Consider the following 14,994-nt stretch of genomic DNA (forward strand, 5'->3'; position numbering starts at 1 on the left):
GCATTTGCCAGAGAACACCAAGATTGGCAGATTTGCCATTGCAGCCTGTGCTCTTCATGGATGGGAGCAGGTTCACACTGAGCACATGTGACCTGTGTGTGTGTGTGACAGAGTCTGCAGATTCATATTGATCCTTTTTATGTTTTGTTCTTAACAAATTCCACTATGTAATGAGATAAAATAAATTACCTTGAATATTTTATTCATTGATCAATGGCCTGAGCAAACTCCAATTTGAAAATAGATTTGTCCAAGGTTCTCCAGAGCTCTGGACATTGCTTCTGGGAGTGTACTGTAGATAAAAAATATTAGTAATATCATATCATTTCTACAATTCCTAACATCCATTGTTGAGCCAATTTTAGGTCCTTCTGGTGCTCTAATGCTTTCTTTATGTCTTCCAGCTCAACCAAAGCATCTCCAGCTGTGCAGATAGCCCAAAACCTCCTTTCTATTAGGAACCTCTTTCTCTGACCACATCTGCACTGTCTTCATAACTTCCTCCACCTTTCTGAGGGTGCTTTCTGCATTTCCTGATGTCACCCCTAAGAGGCTCTGCAGCAGAAACTGAGCAGGTTTTGCTGGTGCACTGCGAAGGGACTTGCTGCTACATTTTCTTTGCTTGCTTGGATTTTTTTTGTACCAATAAAGTTGCAGAAAATTGCATAATATTCAACAACTAATTTCTCCTGTACTTCTGGGACGAGTCAGCGAGCTGTTATTCTGACATATGTATACAAGTATGAATGAATGATGAATCATTTCTTAGTTTAGTTGCTGCTAATTATTATGTTTAATCATCACATCTAATTTTTTCACAGAGAACCCTAAAAAAGCTGTGTTAAGCATCACTGGGCCTATTGTGTGTGTGAATAATTCTGATTCTAAAACAAAATTCTGTTATAGAAGCACATTGATGTTACACAGACATTAATGGAAAGCTACAGAACATTATCATCTGCCAACATTTGAGTTTTGTTTGTTGTTGCTCTCTTGTGTATTTCTGGCTGTGGCCACTGGGGGTCAGTATCACTCTGTATGAGTGACTGCATGAAAGTTTCCATCCATTAGTCTGATGCACAAATAGCTGCTGTAGTCAAAAGCTGCAAATGACATGAAACAATCATCAGACTTGATATTAGACGACCAGCATAACTGATGTATTAAAGTGTGACCTGACTTGATACACAAAATCCTCTTCAGTCTTCAGTGAGGAGCTTTACTTGTATTCGCCTCACTTGATTTCTGAGAACTTTGGCCTGAGGGTCTGATAACTGAAGTCTCCTCACTGTGTGATCCGAGTGTTCCGAAGGTCTGAAAGCAGTGAATGTATTAGATACATAAAAAATATAGAAGTAACTAAGACCAAGACATCTGATCCTCTTCTTAAACTACAGTATGAGGACTGCATATGGTGGTAGTGGCCAGCAGAGGTCAGTATCACACAAGTCACTGTGAGTGTGCATCTTCTTTCCTTCCATATAAGGTGCTTCACTGAACTGGCTGCTGGATTTTTGGGATCAGGTAACAGGGGGGTTGATGGCTGCATACTCACACAGCCTGTGGTGCTGTGGCGCTCTGAATATACAAACTTAGACCCCTAATGGGGGTTCAAGTATTTACATGTGAAGTGGTACAATTAACATTAATGCTAATTAGCATTAAAAATGTGCGGGTTGAGAATCCCCCGTAGTGCATTTTAATGAGCTTTTGATGTGTATTAGTTACCTCATAGGCTACTTAAAAAAGGTGTAATACTTTGACATTAACCCAGAGTAACTAGTTTAACACAATGGTCTTTACTCTTATGTTGTTATGTGTATGTGGTTGATGAATATAATAAACTTGTCATATATAATCAAAATACAGTGAGACAGGTTCCTGGTCACTGCTCTGGTGTCACATTCATCTCTAATTACAAATCAAAGGCTCAACATGTTTGTTTGTTTTTTTTTTTTTACAAACTTTATCACTTTTATTCACTGTACACGTACAACAGGCTTATCTCGTTTAAAAAAAAAAGTTTAAAAAAGACAAATGAATACCCCCCCATAAATACAATATGCCTTTAAAAATCAGAGTCTGTGTTTACTTGGGAGTTTGCATATGATCTGATAAGAATACACACACAGACACTCATATTCCTTCTGAAAACAGCACGAAACAAAGTCGGTCTGGTACCATTGGCAATGGCTGATTTCAGTAACAAAAATGACTTTGCCTTGTACAAGTATGAATTGAGTGTTGATCTGTTTCAGTCCTATAAACAAATTCAGGGTCTGAGGTATGTAGTACATTCACATCGGAAAAAAATGGCATTTCTTATTTACAAACTGTTTTAAAAGGATACTATGAAAATTGGTACAATGGTTTAGTATTAATATATGTGGATTCAGGACACAGCTCCAGAAATTAAAATAACTAGAATACCAGGTCTATAAAGGTCATAATGCTCTGAGCTGTCCCTCAATGCTGCAGTGTTCCCATTCACTATCTATATGTGATGTATGCAGAGAAAATGAGCTACATAACAAGAAAACAAAAGCCTCTGGCAAACATGTGCTGCCTTGCAGCTGACTCAGTCAGGATAAAAACATGTTTTCCTGCTTCACCACAAGGTCTCATACCAATTTTATTATTCAGTCTGAGAGCCCATGTTCTCATTTGATTCAGATGGTCAGGGTGCTGCAAGCAGCTAGTAGCTCAACAACGGGACTTATTCCTCATTGTTTAGAGTCACCACTACTGATGCATTTGTACAAAAAAGTGTCATTTATTTCTAAAAATCCCTAAGTAAATACATGCCCTTAAACTGTATTATAATAAGAGCACTTAGTTGATTGTTTCCCCTCTGCAATATTGAAATGACCTTGTGAGGTCATGTGACATGCTGAATTTCATCTGCACACAATACACTGTTACTTCTACCTGCACTTAATAGTTGTGACCTTTTGATATTCTTCCCGAAGCTTTAACAACTTAGGACAGAAAACATAAATCCTGCTTCCGCAGAGAAAACACACATTTGGGAGACATGTATATGGCAGCCCAGCCACACAAAAAAACAACAAATCAACAAACGAAAAAAAACTTAAAAAAGTTCAGTCTGCTTGTGAAAACAATGCAACACTTCAAGTGAAATTACTAAGGCAGACTGAGTTACATGGACAAGAATACAGGTGTGAACAGGTACCGCCGGCTTAATCCAGGATAAAATAACATTAAAAACATCCAGAGTAGCCATTTGCAGCCCCACAGATTAAATCTGGATGTTTGAAACTGTGCTTCGTGTGTCTTAAAAGCTTAAAAAGTCTTTTTGATGGCAGCTGAGAGACCACACACAGAGACACACAATGAGCTGTTGTGTCTCAATTACAGAGTGGAGGATGTGGGTGTGTGTATGCATGTGTGTGTGTGTGGTCCCTACGAATGTTAGATCCAGGTCAATCTGTGGTGTAACAGTCATTTTTAACACTTAAAATCGCTGTGCAAACCAACACATAACTTCATTCACCTTCGGAGTGAACATTCAACATAGGAGCTAATATTTGTCAGTGTGAAATATTTTAAAAAATGAGATAAAGGTTTTGATTTCTGGGCAGCCACTTGGCACATATTTAGCAGGGTTGATAATTTATGCCTCCTACTAAAAATGACAACGATTGTTCTCTGCAAAGCGTGTGTATTAAAGCTTCTGTGTCTTTAGCTAAAAGCAGAGTGAGTTAAAATGTCCATGAATACTCCAGAATTCACAGTCAGAGGGTGTGATGCAGAGAGCCAACCTTTGACCTTTTTTGCTGCAGTGTGGATGCAGAGCCACACTACTAGAGACGTCAGTCTTTTCTGTTTTCCAATGACAAACCTCAACAGAGTGGACGAGAAGTACATTCGAACTGTAATATAAAAGGATATAATGGATAATATGCAGGGAGTTTCGTATTAAAAGCAACTTTGCTGTTCTGGCATTCCAGTCCAAGGACCTGTGCGGCCATTTACACCAGTTTGTAATCCAAAATAAGAAAAAGTCTGGATCGGGTGATGTGAAATAATGACAAAAAAAGGAAAAAAGAAACATATATAGAAAATCATCCAATTTCTATGGAATATAGAACAAAGTATGGTTGTGTCCAAAAGCCTGAATTGCCGCCACAACCACGAAACACAAAAATCCAATCACAAAATATATCAAAAAGTATTAAAATGAAAGCTATTTGACCTCATTTGCCGGTTGCTATATCCAAAACCCCGCCTTGTTTAATCCTCCAAACTTTACACCGTGGTCTCTCCATGGTTACCGTTGCTAAGGCGCTTGTAGAACCTCCGCCATGACTGAAGAGTCTTGCCGGACCAGACCCAGAAACCTGAAGTGATCCCGACTATCATGGTCATCAGGTATTTGATCATGAACACAGTGAAGTCCGGCGTCATGGGGGCGAAGTTGTGGACTGGGCACGGTACGGCAAAGCGCTTACAGGTCTGCATGTGCCAGGTCCGCTCCCAGTGCTCCCTGAAGGCCTGCTCGTAGAAGTAACAGGCGATGACTATGGTGGCCGGTACCGTGTAGAGCACACTGAACACCCCGATGCGCACCATCAACTTCTCCAGCTTCTCCGTCTTGGTGCCGTCGTGCTTCATGATGGTGCGGATACGGAACAGGGACACGAAACCGGCCAGCAGGAAGGACGTGCCGATGAACAGGTACACAAACAGCGGAGCTAGGACGAAGCCGCGGAGGGCGTCCACATTGAAAATCCCAACAAAACACACTCCAGTCAACACGTCCCCGTCCACCTGACCCATGGCCAGGATGGTGATGGTCTTGATGGCTGGAACAGCCCATGCTGCCAGGTGGAAGTACTGGGAGTTGGCTTCAATCGCTTCGTGACCCCATTTCATTCCGGCTGAGAGGAACCACGTCAGGGACAAAATCACCCACCAGATGGAGCTGGCCATACCAAAAAAGTACAACACCATGAAGAGGATGGTGCAGCCTTCCTTTTTAGTCCCCTGAGCCACAGTCCTATAGCCGTCCACCTTGAATTTATCCACACAAACTACTTTGTCCTCCAGGAAAAAGCCCGCCGCGTAGGCTACAGCCACCATAAAGTAACAGCCCGATAAGAAGATGATGGGCCTCTCCGGATACCTGAAGCGCCTCATGTCCACTAAATAAGTCAGCACCGTGAATAAGGTACTCACACAGCACAGGATGGACCAGATGCCAACCCACAGCCGGCCAAATTTCACCTCATCCTCCCGGAAATACATGATCCCGGTGGGCTTGGTGGGCTCGCACGGGGCCCCGCAGTCTTTAACACCCATAAACTTGTAGCCCAGGTAGGAGGGCACCTCCAGCTGCAGAGGACAGGAGAACTGGTGGTACGGATTGTGCGGCTGGGGCGGACGTTGGTTCGGCCGACCCATGTTCGGGGGAAGGGTCACAGGTTCGGGTGCGTAGGGTGAGGATGAGGAGGCCGGGCTGCCTGGCTCGGATGTGTTCTGACCGACGCAGATCTCCCCGGCTCCGTGGACCGGGAAAGCCTCGCAGCGGAGCCGCTCCGGCCACTGGAAGCCAAATTTATTCATCAGGGCTTCACATCCCTGTCGTGCACGCTCGCACAGGGACCGACATGGGGGGATGGCCTGTTCCAGCACGGTACAGACCGGCGCATACATGGAGCAGAGGAAGAACTTCAGATCCGCAGAGCACTGGACTTTCACCAGAGGGTAGAACTGGTGCACTTCGAGTCCGGCGTCCTCCTGGTTCGTGTGGCCCAGGAGGTTCGGCATGATGGTCTGGTTGTAGGCGATGTCGGTACAAAGCGGGATGGAGATGGGTTGGCAAAACCCGTGTTCCGGGACGGATATCCCACTCTCACTGTTGTAATGCTGAGCAGAAGCGGGGGAGAGAGACAGCCCGCACAGCAGCCACATGATCCGCAGCAACACGGAGCCAGTGGTGAACCTGGCCGCCGCCATAGTTGAGGAGGGGGGGGGGAGGAAAAACTTTGATCCAAGTAGGGCGACTTAAAAACGACTGAAAACAGCAGAAATTGTGCGATAAGTGTCCCAAAACGCAGCTCGCAGTCCGTGTAGTTTCAGTGGAAGTGGCTGTAATTGACTTTTCTGTTGTATTTTATGAATATAAATCCAAGTAAAACGTTCGCCGTGTCATGACTTCTTAATGGTCTTTGTAAGTGACTCCAAGCAGTCCACTCTCACTCCCGATCCGCTCAAAGCAACGCATAAAAGTCCAGTTTTCTTAGAAATAATGCAAACAAAAATGATCCCAGCGGTATCGACACACGAGCGTTGTCAATTTGGCGCAAAACAATAAACACTAAAAACGTAAAAAACTCATATTTCCATCGTTTTTCGACTTAACTTCACGCAGAGCGTCGGTTCACATGCTGGGCGGCTGGAAGTCCAAAGACTCGCTCTCCTCACTTCGTGCAGATTCCACCGGTTTCCAGGCGCCCATTCCATTCACAAGACCCCCTCGACAGATGCAGGGCGCCTTGAAACCGATGCCGCGTCTCAGCCAATCCCAGCGTTTGTTTTCCTACAGGACTCGTTCTTGATTGGCCTTATTCCCCCACCAAAGGAAAATATGTTACAGTAATTACATTACACCAGAGATTTTTTTGCAGAATAATATAGTTTTTCTGGTTATGTGATCAAAACATTTCTGGCAGTGTTTGGGTGTTTTCCTTCGATGACACATTCAATACATTGGCCCACTTTTTGTACATTTCTGGGAGGGAAAAAATAAAATAAAAACATCAATAATTAATGGGCATGTATTTAATAAAAATGTAAAATCATTTTAGCATTTAAGCAGCATCTCAATCATTAAACCTGTTAGGACTAATTGAAGCCATTTGATTTTAATGTCCCATCTTAATGTTTAAAGTTTTACACAAGCAAATCACATCATATATGGTCTGTTCCTGGCAGAAATCTGTGTCTGTGGCACTATAGTTGAGAAACTGAGTTCTCTCCTCTCTATACACAGCCACTCACTGTGTGTGGATCATGTAAACACTCTGCACACAGTGAGTAAACCATGAAAAAAAACCTAAATGGATTCCAGCGACTTAACCACTCAACCACAGAAAGTACCTGTTGCTGTTTACCACTTAAGTGTTTCAATGCAAACAATCAGACCCAGCATTCAGAGGCAATATTTATTATTGTGGGGATGGTGAGCAGCAGTAACAGAAGTAATTTGGATTGGCAGCGTGATCAATTTGCCCCAAGTGTGGGAGATGTAGGCGGTTCCTAGAGGCCTTTCTGCATTTGGTGTATTTCTACCCTGAGTGGGATAAAAGAGGGTGGGGGTGTAGGCTGCAGTTGGGGGAAGGGACAGGAAGAAGAGGGAAGGTCGAGGAGGGCAGGGGGAGAAAGAAAAAGGAGACAAAGCAGGAAGAGAAGCTGAACCACAAGGAAAAGTCAGTGGAGTAATGTGCTCTCTAGAAGGGCCCAAAGTGTAGAGCGTGGCCTATATATAGGCCTATATCCAAGTTAAACCATAATGCAGCAAAAAAGATTGGAAAAAAAACCTACATCGAAAGATTCTCAGGTCTTTGCCTTAGCATTAAAACATACTCACCCTCCTAAAATGCATGACTGGATTGATTATAGCACTGATCAGAAAGTGGGTGTCTTTTCTTATTTATTTATATATTTTGTAAATGCTCCAGTGTAAAAATGCTCACCACTGGCTTAATCAAAAAGAATACAAAAAAAATAAAAACAAAATGAAACAAACAAAAAACAATACCAAAAAAATTAATAAAGAAAAATAATATAAATCAGGCCTATGTATATGAAATCAGACTAAACCTTTGTTAGCAATACGCTGAAGATTCTTTCATATGATCAATAAACATTGACCTCAATTTCATCAGCAATAATCAGGGTGTATTGATGAGTAGGTTCATGCACCAGAAACATGTTTGATTATGAATGGTACCTTTACCAGGTGGTTATATAATCAGATCTTATCAGATATTGCTGCTAATAGTAGACACACAAACATCGGTGTGTTGTTTGCTGGTCAGTGATTAGAAGATCAATCTCACTTATTGGGTAGAGCCTGAGTACACAGATTGGATGGACGGTTGTGTAATATTTAAAGACTAAGCCTATTAAGACTATTGATTTTGAATAGCACACTGTGATTTCTCTAGGGAGTATTTTGGCTTTATATCTAATCAGCGTTAGAGCTCCCAAGTGCCAATATATGTTAGAATAATTGTTTGGATGGCAGCATAAGCTAAAAGACAAATAGAGATTTGTGGAGTGAGTGAGGTAGCCTGATGGATGCACAAACATTTCAGTTTATGTTTTGATTGGTTCTATGATGGGTGTGGGCAAAAATGATCTTCAACCAATCAGAGCAGAGAAACATGAGCCTTAACCATGCCTCTCTGTACAGATAGGTAGATATACAGTTATGATTGATGCAAACTTGTTAGGGGCCAAGTTCAACACATTCTGACTGCATGTGTTCTCAAACAAACAAACATTTTAGTGTCAAACTTTTTTTACATCCATTCAAATGGCTATTTAAGGGTTAAGATTTAGGGTAAAAAAATATATATGTTAAGGCGAGGAACTTAAAGTGTTAATGTGTGTCTCTCTGCGTGTGTCTCTTTCTCTCTTGCTGTCTGTGGTCTACACACAGCAGTTAGTAGCCACACCAGGTCAAACAGGACACACTACATCATGTCTAACTGTAGATGTTTGTTTGTGTGCGTGCTGATGTTTGTGGAAACTGTCTGTGGTGGTCAAGCAGATGTGGGCAGTCCAGCAAGGTTTCCAGACATTCAGACACTGTTTGGTCTGCAGTCTGCTGCAGCTGGACATTTTCTGGAAAGCGAGAGAGAGAGAGAAGGAGAGAGAGAGAAGGGGTTAGACAAACACCAACTAAATTTACAGTAGTGTGTGGTGAAATATACACAACAAAAAAAGATGTCGGTGGTTTGGACTGTGCTTGTTTAGTTCAAGTGTGACCACTGTGCAAAGTATTTGAGCTACCATGTGAAACCCAATACTGAACAACTATTTAGATATTCAGCTGAGATCCTTTGGTTTAAAGAGGGGTTTCAAGTTTGAGGGCTTACAAGACATGTTGGTTGACCAAGTTGGTCTAACCAGGATGTCAAGTACTTAATTTACATACATTTATTAATTCAGATTGATATGTGATCATATGCCTCTCACCCATAGATAGCTGTGATAGGCTCCAGCCCCCTGTGACCCTGCACTGCAGGACAAAGCAGGTTCAGATGATGGAAGGATGTGATCATATAAATTATGTGAATAATTATGAAAGCAAAAAAGGGACCCCAAAAGCTGACGGACCAAGCTGGGACAGGCTTGATGTTTAATGTTTCACAAGAAATGAAGATATGAGAATGTACTGTTATTCAACATGTTAGAATTTTAAGTTGTTCATAAAGTGAATGTGCTTTTTTGTTTCAATGTGTTTTCTAAAGTTGCAGCACATTGCTCATAATTATGGCTTAAATGTCTCCATCTGGTTTTGTTTATTCATTAATAAGAGTAATATTTGTATGTTTTCATGCAGATGCCTAAAACTCGATGGCCATTGTGCTTATACATTAACCTATTATGCATCAAGTCCTAGGACAGATTTCTGTACGTAGAATGATAGTAGTAGATAGTAGTAGTAGCTATAATTGCCTATATAAACCATTCTAAAGAATGTTTTTCAGACTGAGCTTTAGGATCTTGGTTCAATAGTTTACAGTTTTGCTGTGGTGCCATGGCGTTGAAGCCAGCAGTTGTCTCCTGTGAAAAAGATCAGGGAAAATCACACAAATCACGCGATATGCATCATCAAACAAAAGACTGACACAGTTTGCACCTAGCTGGTGAAAACACAGAGCATTTAGCAGCTAAACATTTCCTTTGGGAAGTGACAAGTAGTGTGGCAGAGCTAAAACAGGAGTGAAAATTTAATTTGCAGTCATCTGGTGCTAGAAATACAACGGATAATGACAAAGATAGCGGCAAGCACAAAACATTTTAGGTTGAGATTGAAGCCCACAGCAGCAGAATAACGTTGATTAGCCACTTTCACACAGAGATTGCTCTTTATTCCACCTCCGGTTGTGTATATTGGGCTAATAACAATATAATAAATCTGAAATAGAAAAGATAGTGTTCCAAAATAAAGGAATGTTGGTATCTGATTGGCCTGGTGGGAATTTGTGATTCCAGCTACCTCAGATAAGAGAAAGCTGATGGCAAATCAGAATTTTAACTTCAGCATAAAAAGTGCAACATTCAAAAACTGGTTCTGATCGTATTACATAACTTTTATTGTTCTAGCTGCTTCTTGCTTATAGCTTCCTTGTGTCTCTGTGTGTGTAGCCTATGTGTTATGGGTGTGGGTATATACATATATATATATATAGCATGACAGAATTATGTACGGGACACTCTTTAAAGTGGGGGGAGGGGAGCTCAATGTAAGAAGTCAGCGCAGAGGGGGAGAGAGAGAGAGAGAGGAATGTGGGCAGCTGGTTTGTGTCTGTCACTGCAACACAGAGAGCCTACAGTACTGGATTACATACACACACACATGCACACAGCGATGAAAGAACGATTTATTTGGACCAACAGAGTGTGTGTTCGGTCCGGTGGCAGGCAACAGGAAGCTTACTGGCTGACATCTCAACTACTTGGACAAAAACTCCAGAGTGTGTGTCCAGAAAAATCCATGCATTACACTGAACACTAACATGTGGAAAAGCACCGAAACACCAAAACACTATCAAATACAGTTGTTTAATTGTTTACATGGCTTAAGGTAAAGGTACTCTGGCCTGGCCTCATGTGTTTTATTATTGATGCAATTAGGTCCAATTTATTTAACTAAAAATATGGGATAATGTGCTGTCAGGGATCCTACATCAACCTCATCAGATCGCTCCATGTTATCCCGCAACTTAGAAATCAATAATTCACTTGATTCTTTTTCTTAACCCACTTTGTCCTGTACTAGAGGTCACAGGAAGGCTGGAGCCGATCCCAGCTGTCCATGGGTGAGAGGAAGGGTACACAATGGACAGGTTGGTAGTCTACCACAAGCTTAATACAGAGAGACAAACCAGTCACACCTAAGGCCATTAGCTTAACATGCTCATCTTTGGGAGAGGATGCAGGAGTACAAGGAGAAAACTCACATAGGCATGGGGGCCCAGACTCAAACCAGGAACCATCTTGCTGTGAAGCAGCAGTGCTAGCTAGTCACTGTTGTGCCACACAAAATCAAAAATTCTACAGCAAATGTTGACTATATGTGGGCTTAGGCTACCCTTCTTTCTTAGTGGATTGAAATCACTAACACTGTCTGATGAAGTAGCTGTAATAATGTGAGGACTGCAATGCATGGTTGGTATGAGACACCACAACAGAGGTGCAGTGTCACACCTAACCTGACCTGAGAAAAACTCAGTATGAGGAAACCTACTCCAGTGCTGACCCAGAAACACTCACTAGGCCTGTTAGGTAGGGTATCATGATCAATAGTGTCAAAAGCTCAAGGCCCATCCAAAAAGCAGGAGGAGTTTCACCTCATCTGCAGCAACTTGAGGTTAATGACCTTAAAATGTCTGTTTTATGTAGTTTACAAAAACCAGGCACGTTGTGGATGAGGAGGAAAATACTGGTATAAATAGTGTCAAAAGAAACTGTAGACCTTCCTTTGTTCAATAAAATCAGAATGCCAAAATAAGTGGTCTTAGGACCTCTCATCATTTCATTCTGAGTGATTAAAAGCTCCTAAAGATGCATCTGATGGAGCTCAAGTTTGCCTGATTTTCCATCTACAAGGCACCACTAAACTCAGTACAGAGGAAACGTGATCAATAAAAAGTTAGACCATGGTTGTCACAATATCACAGACTTGATAGTTTATAGACCAAAGATGGTAAGAAAACAAACTCAAAAGTATGTACTTTAGAAATAGCAGACAATCACATATGCAGTGGTTACTACAAATCAATGAACCAGGGCTTGAATAAATGTGCATGTTACAATATTCCATCCAAGAGTTGTTGACACATTGCAAAACCACAGATGTTAGCTTCATGGTGGTGCTAGAGGAAATGCCTGAGGTAAACATGCCAGCATGATTCCTCATCTGATTAACGTTAGTATAATATTTCAGCATGCATTGAAATACCTGGAGTCATGCAGCTCGCATGGCTAAAAAATCGAATGACTAAGTGTCATAAAGCATATACACATCTGTAAAATAAATGAGATCAGGTCATAAATGTTCAGCCTGGAGTAGAAGACTGTCACAGTGAGCCTCCAGGTCTGAGGTCTGATACTGATACCGCCTGCCAGATGGCAGCGGGGTAAACAGTTTGTGCTTTGGGTGGCATAGATCATCATATGGGCCTTCCGCACTGACAACATGTGTAGTGAGTGTCCAAAATGGCAGGAAGCCCTCTGCCAGTGGTTGTGAGCTGAGAGCTGCCAAACCAAAGTTGATCTCAAGGGGGAACCTGTAAAAGTTTTGGGCAACATATGCCAAACATCTTCAGTCTCCTTTTAAAACACATTCTGACCATGTCTGTGTGAACAGTCCAGTAGGGGTCATCAGTAATGTGTACACCAAAGAACTTGAAACTGCTGACCCTCTCAGCAGGGATGTGGTGCCTCCTGCAGCTTCCTGTACCCTGCTCCAACCTCTTCGGTCTTGTTGATGTTGATGAGTGATGTTGTCACTGACAGCTAGTCCACTAGTTTGAAGATGGAGATAACACTTCTCCACTATAGAGTTTCTTGTCAGGAAGTGATGGTGCAGAGGGGGATGTCAAGACCTCTCTACAGTCTGTTACATTTGACCAGCATAGTGTATACATTTCTGAACGTCTGTCAGTCAGAACAGTCCTGCTGAGTGAGAGCCATGAGGTCCATCTACCACTGGACTATTACAGTGTGTTCAACTGGTTAATCTAGTTAACACACCAGCAGAATGGAGATATAATCTGCCTTCCTAAAAGCAAAGTAGGGGAATCTTGCATAGCAGTGGTCCAGTTTGTATATGTTAAATTGCCAGCCCTGTTGAAACTGAGAGCTGCCTCGGCATGTGCATTCTTTAAACCTCTGATGAAGTCATCCGTGTGATTAACTCTTTCTGCTCTCCACAGACATAAATCCACAAACATCTAGCTTTTGGCGTCAGTGGGAGAACATAAAATCTGAAACCATTCCCAGCTCCATCTCTGATCACCAACAATTAAATGACATTTGAATGAATGATTGTGCTTATTTCCACGTTTCTCAGCAGCTCTTCACCATCTCAGCCAGTGGGTGTCCAACCTTTGTTATTTTAGCTAGAAGAGATTGGAGGAAAAGATAATAATCATTCCACCACGCTGCTTTTTAGTCTGCATTAACCTGTTTTTTGGTGCTGTCTTTAAAAAAAGTGAAGGAAAAGCATGTTCTTCTACATGTAATTGGAGTGGTAGTTGTTTTTAGCACTTTAACCATGTCTGTTCTACTTTCAGCATAAAAACTCTAAAAAGTATAAGGTATAGGCAAGGCCGTAGCTACCACTGAGGTCCCTGAGGTTTTTTGTTTGTTGTCACTTGTTGCTGCAAAGATTGTTTAACACCACGATGTTCTGCTTTCTCCTGATTGCTGGCCTTGTTTGATGTTGGTGGGTGGGTGGATGATCAGAGGTGTGAGTGCTTCTGTTGCTAACGTTTGGTCGAGACAGCTGACAGAAGGATTTTAGGTGTGCATCTATACAAGCTGTTACAGTATTGGTGCTCAGGGAAGCTAAAAAAACACTGATTATCTGCTTTTAGAAAACGTAAAAGTACATTTTTTTTAAATATCACTTTACATTATGTTGTAAAAAAAATCTTTACTAGTTCTGGGGGAAAAAAGTTTAAAGTTTAGAATCCAGCTCAAATGCAATTTCATCATAACAAGTTTACTCTTTGGACCTGAGAATTTCTAAAATCCCTGGAACATCCATGGGTATAAGGCCTTGATGTTTAGTTCCACATCAGTGTCAGTTTGTGAGTGAAGGATTATGGGAATGTGCAGATCAGATGTTTATTAGTAGAAAGGCTGGTTTGAACTAGAAATGGAAGAATGAAAACCCTCAGTTCTAGTCTTTTACTGACCCTCCCCCACAGAGCACACACTCACACACACACACACACACAAGTCTTAGAGGTGACGTGCTAATTGATTCAAAGTAATGGAGGAGGCAAATTCACAATGGCTGCCCCGCTAAGCAGAGCATTTTAGCTTTTGTGGCTTGCATCAGCAGATTTTATGTGTTCTGACAGCGTGTTGTTTAGTTGTTGTGGCTTAGAAACAATAAACAGAGCGACAGAAACCAAACAGGAAAAGAATATGCTTGGGGAAAAAGACATATAGGAAGGAGGAAACAGAGGAAAAACAGGATTAAAAGAGTGCGGGGGAAGGGACCTCCTGTTGGTCTGAGGTTCCCAACACCAGCTGTGTTCATCACCTTACACTACAGGGAACACACACACACATGCACACACACACACACACTACTTGTGATCATCACTCTGCGGGAGTTTGACCTGAGCCAGATGGTCACCGCTCTCTCTCTCTTTTTTACGACTCTCCTCTTCTTGTCATGTCCACGCTAAGCCAGCTTTTTTCACACCTAAAAAGCCTGTGTTTTTCAAATACACCTTTTTTTTCAAAACACTAGTCTTGCATCGTAGTGTGAACAAGGCAAACAATGCCAAATCAATGATCTATCAATAACATTCATTTTGCATGCCTGTGTCAGAAATAAATCAAACATGACTGTGTGCAGCAATTTAGATCTTGATCAAATAAATGTTCAAATGTGACACCAAGAATCCTTCTATAAATCCCTTAATGTCCTATTTATTTGAAAATGTTAATGTAGTGTCTTCTTCTTGATGGGCCTCCCTTACAGGGAACAGATAG

At 41.8% G+C, this 14,994-nt stretch overlaps 1 protein-coding gene across 1 annotated transcript; it reads right to left on the reverse strand.

Moving 5' to 3' along the window:
- Positions 1–1,942: 1,942 nt before the first annotated feature.
- LOC114426239 (frizzled-7-A-like) lies at positions 1,943–6,475 on the reverse strand. The gene has a single exon (XM_028393502.1). The coding sequence runs from the start codon at positions 5,977–5,979 to the stop codon at positions 4,270–4,272; it is 1,710 nt and encodes a 569-aa protein (XP_028249303.1). The 5' UTR covers positions 5,980–6,475; the 3' UTR covers positions 1,943–4,269.
- Positions 6,476–14,994: the final 8,519 nt, after the last annotated feature.

Source organism: Parambassis ranga, chromosome 21 (genome assembly GCF_900634625.1).
Source record: "Parambassis ranga chromosome 21, fParRan2.1, whole genome shotgun sequence".
In the NCBI taxonomy this organism is placed as follows: domain Eukaryota; kingdom Metazoa; phylum Chordata; class Actinopteri; family Ambassidae; genus Parambassis; species Parambassis ranga.